The sequence below is a fragment of the Equus caballus genome, chromosome 30 (genome assembly GCF_041296265.1).
Source record: "Equus caballus isolate H_3958 breed thoroughbred chromosome 30, TB-T2T, whole genome shotgun sequence".
NCBI lineage: Eukaryota > Metazoa > Chordata > Mammalia > Perissodactyla > Equidae > Equus > Equus caballus.
Window position 1 is genome coordinate 36,287,261 of NC_091713.1, and position 19,084 is coordinate 36,306,344.

General features: G+C 42.7%; 1 protein-coding gene across 3 annotated transcripts in view; it reads right to left on the reverse strand.

Moving 5' to 3' along the window:
• Window positions 1-19,084, reverse strand: part of KIF14 (kinesin family member 14) — a 52,806-nt gene that overhangs the window by 13,499 nt on the left and 20,223 nt on the right. For all 3 annotated transcript variants that reach the window (XM_023632473.2, XM_014738101.3, XM_023632471.2), the window contains 9 exons: window positions 17,208-17,392; window positions 13,649-13,751; window positions 12,669-12,829; window positions 10,748-10,895; window positions 10,111-10,263; window positions 8,589-8,715; window positions 6,399-6,492; window positions 5,760-5,892; window positions 4,653-4,753 (listed from right to left, as the gene is read on the reverse strand). In XM_023632473.2, the coding sequence (XP_023488241.1) occupies window positions 4,653-4,753; window positions 5,760-5,892; window positions 6,399-6,492; window positions 8,589-8,715; window positions 10,111-10,263; window positions 10,748-10,895; window positions 12,669-12,829; window positions 13,649-13,751; window positions 17,208-17,392 (1,205 nt within the window). The remainder of the gene's footprint in view (window positions 1-4,652; window positions 4,754-5,759; window positions 5,893-6,398; window positions 6,493-8,588; window positions 8,716-10,110; window positions 10,264-10,747; window positions 10,896-12,668; window positions 12,830-13,648; window positions 13,752-17,207; window positions 17,393-19,084) is intronic.

The window sequence follows — 19,084 nt, forward strand, 5'->3', positions numbered from 1 at the left end:
GGCGGCGCGCAGGGCCGGCTGGAGGCTGACTTTATGTGCCACTTAAGGAAGCTTGGATCTATCCTGAGCGAACTATCCTGGGAAGGATTTTAAACGATCTAGGTAAATAAACATTCAGGTAAATATTTGCTATACTGTGTGAAAGGCATAGCACCTGTGAAGTGTAGCCAGAACAGGGGAGGAAATGATTCCGTGTCCACCGCTCTCTTTGCTCCCTCAGCCCACAGAAACCCTCCAATCTCTCCCTTGAGTGTGACTGGCTGTCTAGCTGTTACTCTTTCTAATTGCTTCTGGAAAAAGCAGTCTCCTTCCATTTTGCCATTCCTCTATCCATTGTCTAAACTCCAGCTCTAGCCCTGTGGATGTCAATGAAGCCACTCGGGCTGTGACCCAGGTCTAAAGCTACTGGACCCTTCGAAGTCTTCTCTGAACAGAACTCTGCACTGCTGTCGGCCACTCAAAGGAAGATACTGTTTGCTGCAAAGATTGTGAAACAAAAGCATTCCATCTGGAGGAGCCTAAAGGTTTCAAATGCAAATTTTCCCCTTGAATTCCTATAAGAGGAACAAAGAAATGTGACTAATAACAGGGAGAGGAAACATTCACTCTCAACGCTGACACTGTTTCGTACTTAGGACTGGAACGAAAGGGTGCCTTATGCTACACTAAGTCTCAACCAGGAAAACTTTCTCCCTCAGCACTCTCATATTAAACAATGCTTACAGTCAAATAAAGAAAATGCTTGTCACATGCCCTTCAAAGAATTCTTACTTAACATCAGGCGAAATTTTACTTTCAGCTGTCGACAGTACATGTCAAAATTTACAGGCAGCCAAACCAGTCTATTTTATGGCAGAACAACTGTGGCATCTCATTGCCCAGGGGCAGGTCCGTAATGAAGAATCTGTCAGCGTTTCCATTACCTGCGAGCACTCTCAGAGTTTGCAATTCTGTCATAAACATTCTTACAAGGCTGAAACTTCACATACAAGGTCTCTGACCAAGAGCAATTCATTTTTTTTAAAATGATACTTTTAAATTATAGAAGTTCTCAAAAACGTCTCTGCCAAATGAAAACACCTAATTTCAAAATCTTAGAAAATATTATCTTTCAGTAACACTTTAAACTTCTATTGGGTCCCTAATTATTGACCTAAAGTCAGCAGGAAATAAGATATAAATCACCAACTTTCAATAGGCTAACATTTTAATGTTCATTAGTCACTAACGCTCATATTGTGATCCACAATTCTACATACACAAAGTTTGTATCTGCTTATGATAAAAAAAATAAAAACCAATAATTCTAAAATCTACAGGAATTTATAAATCATCCGCTGATGGATTTGTGGGTCTGGTTTGAATTTCTGGGAGGCTTATGTCACTCTATTGGCTAAGCATCCCAAGCCCCATCCACGGAATTCAACCCCATCCCACTCCACGGTTCCCAGTTCCACCCCATCCCGTCCCACCCCATGGTGCCCAGTTCCACCCCATCCCGTCCCACCCCATGGTGCCCAGTTCCACCCCATGGTGCCCAGTTCCACCCCATGGTGCCCAGGTCCACCCCATGGCGCCCAGGTCAACCCCCTCCCGTTCCACCCCATGGCGCCCAGGTCCACCCCATCCTGCCCAGTTCCACCCCATGGCGCCCAGGTCCACCCCATCCCGTTCCACCCCATGGCGCCCAGGTCCACCCCACACCATCCCACCTCATGGCGCCCAGTTCCACCCCATGGCACCCAGGTCCACCCCATCCTGTTCCACCTCATGGCACCCAGTTCCATTCCATCCCGCTCAGTTCCACCTCATCCCGCCAAGTTCCACCCCATCCTGTTCCACCCCATGGCACCCAGTTCCACCCCATGGCGCCCAGTTCCACCCCATCCCGCCCAGTTCCACCCCATGGCGCCCAGGTCCACCCCATCCCCTTCCACCCATGGCGCCCAGTTCCACCCCATAGCGCCCAGGTCCACCCCATCCTGTTCCACCCCATGGCGCCCAGGTCCACCCCAGGACTGCTGAGCTCATTCTGGTGCCAGAGCCCAGCTCTCCTTCGAAGGCCTCGAGGTAAATCCCTGAAGACACATGTTTGTTTATTGGTGTCGGATCAGAAATCACATCCTCTCTGTGGCCAAGATTCAATCCTCTTCGATACACACTGAGCACTCAGTACAAGAGCTGCACCTGCTGAACACCCACCCACCAGAGTAGGACTTTACACAATCGTCTCTACTCCTCCTAACTCTGCAACGTCATCATCGTCATCAGTCCCACGTTACAGTTCAGCGGCCACAGTAGAAGGAGTAGGAGAAGCAGCTGCGTTTTATACAGGACCTCTTAGGTCTCCATTCTATAAATGAGAAAACTAAAGCCTAAAGACACAAGGGCATTTGCCCACAGGCACCCTGAGCACAGAGCAGAGCTCAGACTCTAATCGGCTCTGTGACTTTTTACTCGACATCACTGCAGGGGATAGAGATGGTGTCCCTACACTCAAGGAGCTCAGCGTCCATGTAAAGGACATGCTTTGTATCTCTCCCAGCTTGAAATCTGCAGCTGTCGTGTAGAGCCTGTGACGTTTCAGCTAGTTCACACGGTAGCACAGCAGTTAGAAGGTAGTCAATAAAGCAAAAGCCACCAGGGGAAGGGTCACTATGAAGTAGACCGTCTCCTTGAGGAGATTTTATAAATGACTTTAAAATAAGTGTGACCCACCACAAGAAAGGCCTAAGAAGGTTGGAAACCCCAACGGACTCGGACCTGAGCTGAAGGCAATGAAGTGCAAAAACTTACTTAACCAGAAGGATGCTGCCCTTTCATATATAACAGAGAGGCAATAGGGCAGAGCAGGCAAGAAAACCGGGATCTTTGGAGTCACTCAAACCTGGATTTTGAAGTGGGTACCTGAGGGTCACTGTCAATATTCAACAAGAACAGGATTACCCTTTGACCTTGTTCCCAGCACAGACACAGATCAAAAGAAGTTAACCTTGTTAATTTGCTGTTTTCTTGTTTAACATGAGGGGTGACTCAAGGGTCACAAGCATTTATGAGCTTCTTTTGCAGAAGAAAAAGAATGCCTTCAAGGAAGTTACATCACCAGACAACCAGCCCCCACCTGCCCTTGACGCCCAGAAGTCAGATTGCCCAAGGGCTTATCTGGAATGAAAGAAACAAGGATTCCCCTTTGGTTTCTCTGAAGCTCCTCCTGCAAGCCCCTTCACTCTGTAAAGACCCCCTGCTTTCTTCTTTCTCAAGGCAGGTTTGAGAGTGCCTATCCTCCTGCCTTCTGTTCTGGCCAATACGAATAAACCTTTCTCCGTCTCCAAGCACCATGTCTCAGTGACGAGCTTATTGTGCATTGGGCACAGAACTTGAGACTAAGAGGTTCAGCACCAATTTGAGCACCAGCTCTTCCTCCTGTCAGCTCTGGGACTTTGGACAAGTTACTAACCTCTTTAAATCCTCAGTTACTTCCGCTGTAAAACGGTGGTGATGGCAGCACCAACTTCTTAGTTTTGTGGTAAGTACTAAATGAGATAATGCTCAGCATGCATTTAATATATGTTCTTGGGAGTGATGGTGCTTCTGTTGGATGAATGCCACTGACCTTTACACCCTGAAAATTCCCAAGTCCCTCCTTCCAAGTTTTAGACCCAAATATACACGTGGATGTCCCCTGGCAACTTCAAACTCACCGTGTTCAAAAACAAACTCATCTTACCCTCCACCTCAGGGAACACCATTTTCCTCCAGTCAGTCACCCAAGTTAAACCAGGATTCATCCTTGAGCCCTTCATCGCTCTCAACCCCCAACCAGCCACCAAGTCCCATTGATTCTGCCTCCTGAATACACATAAACCTGATTCTCCCGTCCAGTCCTTCTGCTCGGCCTTAGTTCACATCTTTATCAGCTGCTCCTGCCTCTAGTTTCCTCCATCCCTGGTCCTTGAGGACAGGGAGCATTCTTTATTCATCTTTGTATCCTCAGGACACGGTAGACAGCAGTCTTGTTTAAAAACCAAACTGAGAAGCATTCATTTAAAAAGAACTATTTGTTTAACAACCAAACTAATGGACTAACTGAATTCTAAGATGAAAGCCTTTCTATTATGTCCTTTGCCTCTCCACAGTCTGAGCATCTGGAGTCTAAGCAGAACTAACGTTTCCTTGAAAAGCATCTGTTCACTGTGGAAGTCTTTCATGTCTTTAGTTAACAAGCAGCATTTGTCACATATAGAAGTGCTCTATCCCCATGATTTATTCTTCCATGGTGCTCATACTAACAAGACTGCATTTAAAACTCTATAACTTACAATAAAGCATCACAGAATATGCCAAGTTCTCAAGAAAGGGTAATTTAAAAGTAATAAACATTGTTCATTTTTATAGGAAATTAGATTAATGCTATTCTAAGTTGCTTTTAACACTTACATGGTGAAATACTGGATATTTTCATTCCTTTTCTAACTGATAAACAATTTAAAGTCCTAAGTGCTGTAATTTGATCAGTAACATATTATTTCTCTTACATTACAGGGTTCTCTTTACAGACATATGCACCGCAAAAATAAATAGCTCTTTTAAAATAAGGAAATGATATATATGTATACCCAGAACAAGAAAACCAGTAACAAAAATGTCTTTACCTCCTTCTAGAAAATGAAGAAACTGGCGCATCTGTAATGTCAGGCTCCCATTCATCTTCAGGATCACAAAAGACATCTTCACTCTTGTTACCAGGATTACTCTAAGGAAAATAAAATATATAGTTTCTAATAATTATGGGTTTAAAAATGCCTAGCAATTAAGAAAAAAGGTTTAAACACTTTGTTGGATTTACAACATAAAATGAGCAAAATCACAGGTTATCTGATAAAAGTCTGAAAAAAATCACATTCCTGATAAAATTTTTTAAAAATCACATGATGCTAGGAATTATATTGAAAGAGATCTACTAATAAAAGCAACAGAATCATTAAATATTTCAGAAATAATTAACTTGGGATTTAGAAAACAAAGTAAAAACAAAAAAGACAAAAATCCTCAGAAGAGAAATAAAAGAATAACCTGACAGCATTAAGATTCAATCACTTCCTGGCTGAACATATTGATGATAATAATCTATATTTTAATTTAAATAAAGCAATATCAATTAAAGTTCTGGCAAAATACTATATAGAGCTTGATTCAGAAATAGCCTAATTACATGGGAAAAATAAGTAAAGAAGATTGCAACAAACAGCTGAAAGTAGGAAGCAGGGTAATGAGGTAACTCACGTACCAGATTTTAATGTGTGTGTCAAGGCAAGAATGATCAGAAGACCTCAGTACAGTGTTTTGGGGGGGTTCTAATTACACAATCGATCCACATTTATTGTAGAAAATTTGGAAACTATCAATACATATAAACACAAAGAAAAAACTTTAAACCACTCTCAAAGCACCCTCTAGAGAGAAACACTGCCAGTGAGGAAGGACTCCTCTCCATCTTCTGGGTTTTCTGTTATGAACACACCTGGCCTGCCTGGAACTGACCCTCCCTGATCACGGAATAGGCATTCTTTCAATACAACTTTGTGTTCGATTTTTGCTGGGTCCGTGCCCAGGATCCGAACCTGCGCAAACTTAACCACTCGGCCACTGGGCCAGCCCCTACCTTTTCTTTTATTTGCCAAATTTTCTTTACTGGGAACATGTCACTTTTGTATTTTTTATTTCAAAAAGTTTATAGAAATTTTAACAATATGCCAAACCTCGTAAAGTTCTTTCATTGCCGCAAGCTTAGATTCAAACTTCTCCAGGCTCCAGAAAGTGGAGATGCCCAGTCGCAGGTTACGAACCCGAACAGAAGTGTCAGGACCACTTCCGTTATCTGCTATATCATGTCTGAAAGAGGCATGAAAGGAAAACGCTTATCCTAAAACACACACACCCATCTATACTCGGAGTTCTCTGCATTAGAGTACCTTCCATAAAAACTCAGCCCCCTGAGAGACTAATCTTTCCAAAGTTAGGCACTTTTACTACAGCAGTCATGTTAGTACATACTGTGTTAAAATAACTCCTTACATAAAAATGTTAAAAATTAAAAAATTCTAATATGATACATTCCTTTTAAAATGTAGGACACTGATAAATTTTCAACTCAAAAGAAAATCGGTAAATTCCTAAAACATCTAAAATTATTCTGCTTATAAAGCACACTAGGCTGTTAACTGCTGAAAGCCTTTCCACAGCAGGGGGAGCTCTCGGAGGGGTCTGACGCCCGTGTGCTCTTAGACGGGCACTGTGGAATGGCGTGTCTCCAGAAAAAGAAAAAAGAAAGACATGAAGGCCAACTAGTTTAAAACAAAGAACTCCTTTACAATTAGGTCATTTAACTAATTACTCACCTGGCAAACACATAACACTTGTTCAGCTTGCTGCTGATGGCGTTGGCCTCCTGAATCAGCATCGAGAGTTTCATGGAGCGCCAGTTCAGCTGAACTAACAGAAAGCACACCGAGAAGATTCAAAATACACATGCGAGCCTAACGCAAATCACTAGGCAGAACATTTCCTAAAAAAAAATACTGATTTTATATGACCAATTGAACTACATATTATAGAAGGTGAAGGGGGTATTTGAGTAACTTGTCTTCAACTCTCAGTGGTGAAATAAAAATATCCTTCATGTGAAATGAGGCCATTCCCCCGTGGGGGAAACTGAAGCTGAGATCGGGGGCGGGGGGGCAGGATTTTCTAAGAGAGGAAAAGCCAAAGACAATGCTTTTCCTTCTAATACCTTTAAAGATTTTTTTTCTAACTTCTTGTTTTCCTAATTTCTAACTTATTTACAGTATTAGGTAAAGTACACTACAGCCTTACTTATATAGAACCGCAATCGTTTTCTACTTTGCCCAAAAATTTTAAAAAATATAGATAGATATCGAGACAGAGACAGAGATATATCAGGATATGAGAACGAAAAAAAGGAAAACAATTTAGTCCACAATTCCATGTTCCTAATTTAAATTTAAGATTTTATCATAAATATTTTCTATATTATTCAGTCAAACTCATAATCAGTATTCCACTAAAAACACGTTTTTGGAAGAACAAAATTCCTTATTAATACAGATTAAAAAAATCAAGTATTCATTGCAAGGCACTGTTTTAGGCCCTAAGAGGAATAAAAAGATGTATTAATACAATGTATTTATTTCTCTCCTGCAAGAGATACAAAAAGTATTAATTCTAAAGTCACTTAAAAATAGAAGTCATACAAAGTATACAACTACCAGGTATTCTTGCTAAAAATTTGAACCTGAACGATAGGACTCTAGAAATACCTAGCCCTGTACAGAGGATATAGGGGCAGGGGACCCTAGTAAGCAACACCACAGAGATGCCATCAGCAAAACCAGATCTGGGGAACTGTACGGGATAAATAACTGAATTCTTCAACAAAACTACACGAGGAAAAAGAGAGAGAAGAGAAGAGCCAATTTACAGATGAAGGGACTTAAAAGGCGTATCTACCGACACAACGTGTGGATCATGCTTGTATCCTGATTCAAACAAAACAAATATAAAAAATTTATGAAACAATCCAGGAAATTTGAATAGGGACCAGATAGTTGATGAATGTAAGAAATCATTACTAATACTTTTAAGTGTGATGATAATGTCGTAGTCATGCTTAAAAGAGCGACAGGGGAAGAGAGAAAAGAGTCTCTCTCTAGTTAGAGACACACCGCGACGTATCCACTGATTAAATGGCAGGATGTCTGGGATTTGCTCCAAATGGTTCAGGGAGACGGGCCGTTGGGGATAGCTGACACAAAACTGGAGAGGCGTTGGTAATTGCTGAAGTTGGATGATAAGTACATGAGGGGTTACTGTAGTAACCTGTCCACTTTTACAGCTTGTTTGAAATTGTCCATAATGAAAAAAACGTTTACATTGAAAACATGCTGTGTTATACAAAGAAGTATAGATATGTACAAAAAAAATAAGGTCCAAGTGAGAAAGAAAATGAAGTACTCATTGATTAAGCACAATCTGGACAATAATTCTTATAAAATAAGAATTAAGGATCAGGGGCCAGCCCCGTGGCCAAGTGGTTAAGTTCGAGCGCTCTGCTTTGGCAGCCCAGGGTTTCACAGGTTCGGATCCTGGGCACAGATATGGCACTGCTTATGAAGCCACGCTGAGGTGGTGACCCACAGAGCACAACCAGAAGGACCCACAACTAAAAATATGCAACTATGTACCGGGGCTTTGGGGAGGAAAAGGAAAAATAAAATCTTAAAAAAAAAAAAAAGAATTAAGGATCAGAATAAGATATCGTATTTTTAAAAACATGTTACATATTAAAATAATAGTTGGAATTTTAACTATTTGCTTTTATAACCAAATATTCTAAAAACTGAATATTCTAAAAACAATCATTCATACAAATTTATTCGGATCCAGAAAAGGCAGCAACATCTAGAATAAAACATTTTGAATACACAAAGGCAACTAACTCTAACATTTTAGTAATTACATGAAATAACACACAACTTCAGAAAATGATGCTAAAATCATTATCTACTCACTTGTAAAAGTTTTATCCCTATTAGTCTGACTTTGTTGTAGAATCTGTACTTCTTTAGCAATTTTTTGCTTCTCCGTTTCTAAAGCTTCCAGAATTCTTGCATGGCGGATGCTGTGGTCTTCTAAGGCCTAATTAATATTCACACAGATCCATACATGAGAAAATGCGAAGAAAGAAGTTATAAATCAGACTGATAATGTAACACCCTGCCATTCAGTCTCATTTTACACATTTTATTAAGCATACACGTTTAACACGTTTTATTGAGCAGGAAAGGCTTTTAAAAAATGAATTATAAAACATCTTTCTAAAATGATTTTTCCTCCCACAACAAAATCATTAGGAGTTTTTGATGACATAGATTAATCTTTTTCTTCCAATTGAAAGGAAATATAAAAACCTTAACAAAAAAAAAAGAAAAAACTACTCCAACAAGCCCACACTCAAGAACATTTGTTGACTAAAGAAAAAAGCTAAATTTAAAAGACACAAAAAAACCTCATTTGACACAAATAAGCCTAAAATAGCCCACTAATAATCAGAGTGTAAGATTTAAGCAGTTCCACGTTTTTCTCCTAAAACTCCGAGCCAGTGCACAAGCCCTTCTGTCCTACAGCTGGCTAACACAGGCATTACCACCACGTTACAGTATCAGTACTCTGGGGTTACTAGGAGTATTTTCTTCCACCCCATCACAAACTTCGAAAAAAAAAAATTGCCATTTGAGAGCCAAACTGGCAGATATAAAGAAAGAAAGCAGAAATTACACAGCGGCTCAAACTTTGGTGTTCGCCAGAAGCCCCGCAGGGCCTGTTACAACAGATTCGGGCCCCGCCCGGGGGACTCTCACTCGGGAGCTCTGGAGTGGGGCCTAAGAACCTGCTTTCCGACAGGCGATGCTGACGGTCTCAGGACCACACTTTGAAAATCAGCAATCTGAAGAGAAAGAATGGCCGACAGGAAGGTGACTGGAGGTACTACATACTGACATTCCGGTGTTATGCTTCAGTCTTGTGAACTTGGTTAATGTGAGTTGGCCCTTGAAAGATGCCTCCACCTCAGCGAGATGACAAAAGCCAGTGCCCGATCTCATAAGTCAGGGAACAAATGCCCCCCGGGAGTCCTCCACAGCCTCTCCGGCCAGCGCCTGCCTCGTCTCTGCTCTCAAGGGTAAGCAGGGGAAGAGCTCGGCCTTTCCGCCCTCTATATAGCACGCCCCAGCACGGTTTCACTCTACATCATCTGGCACGACTGATCACAGGACAGTCGTGGATGAATAAAGAGAGAAAATTGGAATGGAACTAGCTGGAAATAACAGCTCTGTCCCTTTCAAACCCTGTGTGCTGCTGTGTGAGCAGATCTGTGAGCAGCTCCAGGATGGACGCTCCCAGGCAGGAAGAGCCCTTCTCGTCTGCACATCTGGGTTTGGCCATCTCCTATCAAGAGCCTATAAATTGTTAAAAAAAAAAAAAAAAAGCTAGCTTTTCCTCAAAATAGCTCCAACTAGCTCTAATATGACTTACCTGTTTCGTAGCCAGAGTCTCCATCTCTAACCGCTTCCTGTTGATACATATCTCCTGCTCCAGCAGCTGCTTTGCCTTTTCTAACTCCTCAATTTTGTGATGAGCCTTTTGGTTAGTTATTTCCTGCATTTTCTTCCTTTCAGACTCTTCTTTCTTTAAAGAACAATAATATAAAATAATTAGGGCAAAAATGTAAAGGATTTTTTTTTCAAAAATGATACCAAGAAAAGTACAAAAGTCCCTTTCTTTAATCAGTGCACAAGAAATTGACCCTCTAATAATAGAAAGCCGCCCCCTGGTCTCCCCGCCTCACTCAGGTTGACGATCTAACTGAAAATGACTGTCGCCAGCCAAGCTCTGAGGGCAGTCTCCCCTAAGAGGGGTGTCTGGGGATGCAAGATGGCCCGGGAACCCTGGAGAGAGCCCGGCCCGCGTGGCTGGAGGACAGAATCGCCTCGTTCCTCTTCCAGCAGCCACGCATCTTCTACAACTGGCTTTCCAAGGCAAAAATCAAGCGGCCGAGACGCGCTGGGGCTTCTGCTCTACCGTGACCCTCCCCGTCCCCTGACCCATCCCGCAGCCAGCACGTCACGCAGGGGGCACCCGCAGAGGAAGGATAACCAATTCTGCCCGTTACCAATTCTGCCTCCAGCGCTCTTATTTTGCCTTCATATGTGGCTTTTTGAGAAGAAAGCTCTTGCTGAGCCATTTCTTTCGCGATCTGGATTCCTTGCATCATTTCTTCCTTGGCTTTCAACCGTGCGTCTTTTATTTCTGCCTCGAGTCTACAAAGCAGCAAAATATTTCCAGGGCACGTCGTCACAAATTCTTCAGTTACCACAACGGTTCTCAGTCATATTCAATGTTTTCCATTAAACAAGAATTTAAGTCTTAAAACTTAATTTCTGACATTCTGTCGATAGTGTTCTTAAATATTTATTAGCTGTAGAATTGTTTACACAAAGAAAATATAAAAGGATGACAATTTGCTTATTTCTGACTTGGTTACTATTGCAGGTGTCTGATATTAAGTAAATATGGTTTTCTAATGCTTAAGGGACATAAGTTATAAAAATATGATGTCATAGTGAGCATTGTGGTAAATATTATCATTAACACCATAGTAAACACAAAATAACGGTATTTTATGTTAAACTAACAATGGTTAGAGCAAAAACTGTATTTCACATATCCATATCTTTCAATTCATGTCTAGGTCATAGATTAGGAACCTACTGAAATGACTCTAGAAGCACGTGATACAAGAGCTGATAAAGCAGAGATTGCACCCTATGTTTTCAACCATTTATAATAATTTGGCATTTTGATAGGTCAAAACATTAAATGAGCTTTGTTACCTTTCATTATACAGGAGGAAAAGCATCAATAATTATAGAAAACTAGAAGCTTCTTTCTCCTTAATAAAATCAATGCTTTAGCAATTGCACTGTATAGAAATTTCCACTCCCAATTTTACTGAAAAGATAATGTCAAAAGAAAGAGGGCCAGTGGTCACCAGGGTCTGGGAGAAGGGAGGGGGGTTGGTGTTTTATGGGGACAGAGGTCTGCAGTTTGGGATGACGAACAAGTTCTGAGATGGACGGTGGTGATGTCCGCACAACAACGTGAATGTACGGAACATCACTGAACTATACACTTACAAATTGTTAAAATGCTGAATTTTATGCTATGTAGACTGCACCACAACTTAAAAAAAGAGAGCAAAAGCAAGTTCAACTTTTTGAAGGTGACAAAGCAAGATGAGTCCAGCCCACAGCAGTCACTGAACGCCTCCTCCTGCTTCCTCTCCAGCCACCAGGCCTGTGGACTCCCTCTCCCCTGGGCCCCGGCACCCTCCCGACGGCAGGCGTCTCTGAGCCGTCTGCAGCTGCAGCCCTGCTCCCCCAGTCCGCCCTCCAGACCTGGCTCCCGGTGGGCTCGCTAACACTGAGACTCTGCTAACGTCTCTCTCACGGCTGCTTCGAATTCTTCGATTCCATGTCCTTTGAGTCCACACTCTCTAGCATTTTATTTATGCATACTTTACCATTTAGTTCACAAGGATACTGCTTAAATCAGAAATTCTAAAATATCACGTGAGCTAAAACCGAGCAAAAGAAGAAAAGAAAAACCAAGGTACACCTCCAGCCTTCCCGGCTAACTTCTGATATCTCTGGGGACTCCGTTCCAGGGGACGTCTTCTCATCCTCTGGAAACCTTTGCAGATCTGGGGTCGGGGCCAGGAGTCACTCCATAAGCTTCACAGTGTGGGACTCTGATTGACACTGTCACAACTGTCTATCTGTCAGTCCCAGGAGATGATGAATTCCTCCAGTGTAGGAGCTAAGTTTCAATTACTCTCTATTCCCAGCACCTAGTACACTGACAGATGCCCAGTATCTACCCAATGTTTGTTGAATGAATGAATGCACTAAGAGAAAAGATTACGTCACTAGAGGCCAGCACGGAGGGTGGACCACTAGAGCCTGGTGCAGTGGGATTAGCTCTGCAGGTCTAGACCCCACATGCTGTCTGTCTCACACAGCGAGGATACTTACTGTGCTCTCTGCGCCAGGAGCAGCTCATTTTTTGCAAATTCAAAGTCTTTTGGACCCTCGCTCGTAAGAGCATCTCTGCCGGATGGTCTTGGTCCTTTCTGGACTTCCACCGGATGGTTCAACCTAAAATAATGGTCTCCGCCAAGGATCACCCGATCACCCTATGGCACACACAAAAGTTGCCACTTGAGACGAGCGTGGACCAAACAATTGCATGGGACCAACCACCACATTCAATAATTCGATATAGTTTAGTATCACTAATGATAACCATAAACATCACAGCAACTAACACTTATTACATACTTTCCACCTGCCAAGAACTGTGGCAAACACGTGACACACACACCATCTCATTCCTGTCTCACAGCTCAACGAGATACATATTACTAACCCGCCGTCAGGAAGGAGGAAACTAAAGAGCACGGAGCTTAACAAGGGCAATCAGAAGCATTCACCGAGCTCCTGATTTGCAGACATTCTTAAGAACTGCACACGAATTACTTCCTTGAATCCTTCCTCACCCCTGAGAGGCAGGACATACATGAAGTGACCACAGGTCTTTGCCTGCCACAGACGGCTTTACGCCGGCTCTCCTAACGCAATCATCAAAGTGCCCTGACATGGGTGCTGTACAACCGCCCTGGTTAATTAACTTTGCAAAGGTCATGCTGCAAATGGCAGGGTCAGGGCTTCAATCCTGTCTGGCCTGATCCAGAGCCCAGCTCTTCACTGGACACATCCGACGCCGTCAGTGGTCAGCTCCTCAGGTTCTGGCTCACGGTGACAGACCTTTTGTCTTTGCACAAAGGAAGGCAATGAATGAATGAACAGGAAAGAGGACTTTAGGAGTGGAAAAAGTCCTTAATCTAGTTCACGACCTTGTTTTACAGAGGAGAAAACCAGGACTCAAAACATTAATCATTAATGCCTTGCTCAAAGTCAAACAGTTTCTGACATTTTAGCACCAGCCAACTTACATGATGTAATACTGTGGGCTCCAAAATACGCTTTCCATTTACATACGTCTTCGCTTCCCCGACTGGGACGATAGTCACCGTCCCATCGAAACTCTTGATAGTACTGTCAAGACAGGAAGCACATTATCACAATGACAGGACAATGCAAAGCACAGACTAAAAAGTGAGAAAAAGGCAGTATGAGATCATCCTGCACGGGTTATTCCTCTGCTGTCAAGGTTCATATCAATTTGCGACAACAATAATTTAAAATTCTCTTATTTTCCTCCAACTAGAGTTTGAAGTTTGGTGAAAAAGCCTAGCCTCCCTAGCAATTCTATCCAGCAGTGGGGGAAGAATTGTCACTGTATGTATTTTGATTAAACTACTTTGTAAAAAGCTAACCCTTCTCCCCAAAGATTTTTTTAAAAAATAGGAAAAATTCAAGGAAAAAAACATATTAAAATATTGACAACAGTTTCCTTATAAATGGAACAATTTTAGGTGTTTTTATTTTTTACTTTTCTAACTTTCTGGTTTGCACATGAGTTTTAATAATGGAACAAACAACAAACATTTTCCTCTGGTGAAAAGTAGAGAAACTCAGAAGAAAGAAGAGCCTGTGGATCACAGTGTACCCCCTTTAGTCATCGAATTAACTGACCCTGATGACGAGAGGATGATACTGTGGAAAATCAGCTCAAAATGCTACATATTCCTTTGAGTCTTTTTATTCAGAGAATAGGAAGAAACCCCAAAGTCCAATTCACGTTTGGATTAACTGGGTAGAAAGAAAGAAAACCACAGCAAAAGCTGAGTCCTAACCAAAACCACCGGCTGCTGACTGGGCTCCGGGTCCACCACAAAAGAGTGACAGCTCACTGACAGCACCCCGAGAAGAGCACCTGGGAAGAGGAGCTCACCCCTGGGCAACGCGTCCCTGCCCCAGTTTCGCGTCTAAACCACGTCTACTGGCTCTGGTCCCTTCCCTCTCCCAGTTCTATCCGCTCTGCCATCCAATTCCTCGGCCTGGCATTCTGGCCCCGCAATCTGGCTTCAACCGCCGCCTCCCTTATCCAGCACGATTTCCCCATAAGCACCCACCTGAACTTGTCTTAGCATGGGCCTTCCTCCTTTGTCTGAGTCACCCCTTCAGCACAGGACGTCCTCTCCCTCATCTCCATCACCCTCCCAGCCCCAAGTGAAACGCCAGAGTTCCCTAAGCTTTTCTTTAGGGCTCCAGCTAGACGTGAACTCTTCCTTCTTGCTACTCGCAAGCACCAAGTCTGTGAGACCCATCGAACATTAATGCACACTGACAGGTCCTGAAGCCCTTTCATTCACTGAGCCCCAAGGGCCGGTTCTGTCTCGGCAGTGAGGACAGACAGGAAACCAGCTCCCACAAAGTTCACGGTCTAGTGAAGAAGACAAACACTGAGGAGTGACTAAAGGGAGAAATGCCGAGCACCAGGCAATGGGGGCTTCCTCGTGCCCTGCTGGACTCTCAACAATTTGGGAGCACATTCTGTATCACTGCCCTAGTGTAAATCATATTGGATTTATTCGTTATGGAAAACAATTGAGGGGCCAGCCCGTGGTGCAGCGGTTAAGTTCTCACATTCCGCTTCGCCAGCCCAGGGTTCGCCGGTTCGGATCCCAGGTGCGGACATGGCACCACGTGTCAAGCCATGCTGTGGCAGGCATCCCACATATAAAGTAGAGGAAGATGGGCATGGATGTTAGCTCAGGGCCAGTCTTCCTCAGCAAAAAGAGGAGGACTGGCAGCAGTTAGCTCAGGGCTAATCTTCCTCAAAAACAAAATAACTAAATAAAAATAAATAAATAAATAAAATGTTGAAAGAAAAAAAAGAAAGAAAACAATTAATAATGAAGAGCCAAAGGAGCTGAAAAACATAGGCAATAGAAAGACTTATCAGAAACCTCAAGTAATTAAGTGGGTATCAGTGGGAAGAAACACTCCCATATTTTTGCAACGTTTTTATATGAACACTGCAGATCACAAAAGAAACAATCCACTATTTAATATATGGTACTGGTAGAAGTGGTTATTCACATAGAAAATAAATGAATTTACATCCCTACTTCACACCAAACAAAAAACTCCAGGCGACTTAAGGACTTAAATGTGAAAGCAAAACTTAAAAACACGCAGAAGAACATTTAGAACGTCTCTATGACCTCAATGTAGAAAGGATTTCTTAAACAAGACACAAACACTGACAACCTAAAGGAAAAGACTGATGCTATGTACCAGAATAAAACCCAGAACTTCAATCCATCAAAAGGCACCATGAGAGAGTGAAAAGATGAGCCACACGCTGGAAAAAAGACATCTGCAACAGGCAAAACTCACAGAGGCTCGCAACCAGAGTACCTAGGATCACCTACAAACTACTAAGAAAAAAACAAACAATCCAGCTGAAAAATGGACAGAAGACATTAACAGGCAAGTCACAGAAGTGAAAACTAAAATGGCCAATGAATAAATGAAAAGATGATTAGTCAAAGAAATGCAAAATGAAGCCACAATGAGATACCGTTTCATGTCGACCTGAGTGGCATAAATTAAAATCTGTTGGTACTAAGTGTTGACAAGGATGCGCAGTAACAGGTACCCTCAGTGCCAGCGGCAGTAGAAACTGATAATCATTTTGGAAAACAATTTGAAATCACCAAGTAAAGTTGAATAGGCACATATCCTACAACCTAATATTTCAAGTACTCTTTGACATACAATTTAAGAGTGCTTCCCAAACTTTTAAGGTTATTATTACTGCAGCATAATTAGAAAATCATAACATTTATACAGCACACAGGGTAAAGAGAAAGGCTGCTCACAACCAGACATGACTATCTGGCAGGTCAGGCCTCCAAAGGTCCCTCCAGCTGCCCTGAGGACTCACATCTCAGTTTATCATCTGGGAAACTGACCCAGAGAAACTCTGCACATTTGCACATACAAGAATACTCAGAAATATCGTGGTAGCAAAAAATCAGAAACAACCCAAATGTCTATCAACAAAACAGACTGTAATAACATGAAAGATAGATAAATTCATACAATGGAATACAGCAATGAAAATGAAAGAGCATCAATATGGATAAATCTTGAAAACACAATGTGGAGACAAAAAACTTTACAGACACTATCATGCCAACAATGCGTACAGTATCATTCAATTCATATTAATGAAATTCACATCAAACAAACATTTAAATTTGTCAATCCAACCAAAGATCCTGCCATATAAGACAGAAGTTTAGTTTCATGCCTATGATTATAATTCCAAGATATTATCCCTCAGCCAACAGATCACGTACACCAAAACAAAAACAGAGAGCACTATTACGTCGTACCCCCTAAGGAGAGTAACTGACCAACCGTCCCTACAAGACACTCAGAATGTCTGTTTTCCTGGCTAAAAGATGCATTAAGGAATTATCCCAAAGAATCAGCATAAATGAATGCCTCATGTGGAAGAAACCTCACGTTATCCAGAAGACATGGAAGCCTCCTGAAAAATGAACAGGTGCCTTTTATTTTTCTCGAATAACATACCAATGATCGTCAGCAATCAGCACCCCAGACAACTGAATATCGTGGCTGGAGTTCGGCTTATGCTTCCCAACTGTAGTTGTGCCTTCTTTTATCATATATAATAGCATCTCCGATAGCTGAGGATCCTCGTTCAGATTGACAAGGTTTGGCAAATGGTTGTCCATTTGAAATGTGATTCCTGCTTTCTAGTAGAAGTCAGAAAAAAAATTAACCTTAACCACAAACAAGACATTGTTAAATTCACTTAAGATGAATGGTCTATATTAAACACTAAAATCACTCTGTGGGAAGTCTCGATAAGCTAGTTTCTTAGAATCTCTCCTCCACGTCTTCCCCGTAACTGTCACATCAGACAGACTCTCAGAGTTATGTTGCCCCTTCTTGGTCCTTCAGCATCCTCAGCCCACTCACGCATCGATCCATCATCACCAAACTGTACCGATTCTTATCAACCTGTTGTCTTTAGACAAGATCGATTCCTTTCGTTGCATCTTCCTTGCCATCACCTTAGTTCAGACCCTTATCAACTCATGCCTGAACTACCGCAGTCTGATTGCCCCGTCAACAATTTCCTCTTGTTTTCAGTCCATTTTTACATCCTATACCACCTTAATTCTCCTGAAACGGGAATCTCAAAATGTCAATTCCTGGTCAAACACTTTCAATGACTTCCCACTTCCTACAGGATAAGACTCACATCCCTTGCCATGGAAATTAAGCCCGTAACAAACTAACCATAACGCACCCCTCCAATTTTATCTCCTTACCACTTCATACCAACTGCTCACTCCGGCAACACTGATCTACGTGCCCTCTTCTGAGCACCCCTTAAACTTTCCCACCTTTACTCTCACACAACTTTCCCTTCCTACAATGCACTCTTCTTTTTCTCTGCCTCTCAAAATCTTACCTGCGCTTCAGAGCCCAACTCAAATCTCACCTCTTCTATGAAGCTGGACTAGCCACTCCCAAGGAATTTCCTCTTCCTCTGAATTCTTACAGGACTCATCTATCAATCAGCTGAAATATTTCGTTTACCGCCAATGCCTTTGCCCCTAACCCAACCTCTCCATTCTCCTTTAGAACCTCTTCATCAATGGGCTCTGAGTCCTGTAAAAATGTTCAAGTCTCCTCTATCCTTTAAAGAAACAAAAAAAACAAAGCTTCCCGACTCAGCCTCACAGCCCCATCCCCAGCTCCTACACTTCTCACTGAGGTTTTCAGAGTCTGCATGTGCAGCTGTTTCCTCGTCTCTCAGTCATTCCTCAACCCGCATCATCTGGCCTCTTCTTTCTCCAGCACAAAGACCTCATAGTTTCACGATGCCACGTGCACTTCAGAAACCCAGGCGTCGTTCCTGACTCCCCACTTCTCTCAGCACCGACATCCAACATGAAAAGCCCTCTGGATGCTCTCAATGTTGCCTCCTTTCTACCTCTTGCATCCCATGCCTCCACTAGCCATTCCCGTGGCCACTGGCTTACTCCAAGCTCTCATCTCTCACCTTAAGCAGAGCAACAGCCTCCTAAAGGAGGAACTCTCCCTGCCATCAGTCTTTCCTCCTTCAAATCCGTCTTTCACACTATTAGCAGAGGGATCTACTTAGAACACAAGTCTGCTCACGTTGCTCCCCTTCCTCCCAATACAGGTTCCCCCACGTCGCGATCTGACCCCAGCTCTCTCCAGTCTAGCCTGTCACCAGCACCGACCTGGAGCGTCTTGATCCTCTGGACGCCCACGCTGTGCTGCGCCCCCATGCTCTGAGCACGGTCTTCCTCTGCTTAGAAACTTGGACTTGTTAGCCTAGCAAGTTCCTCTTCACTGTACGAAGATTCGCTTAGCAGTCTCTCTCGCTTCCAAGTCCTTCTTAATACCCA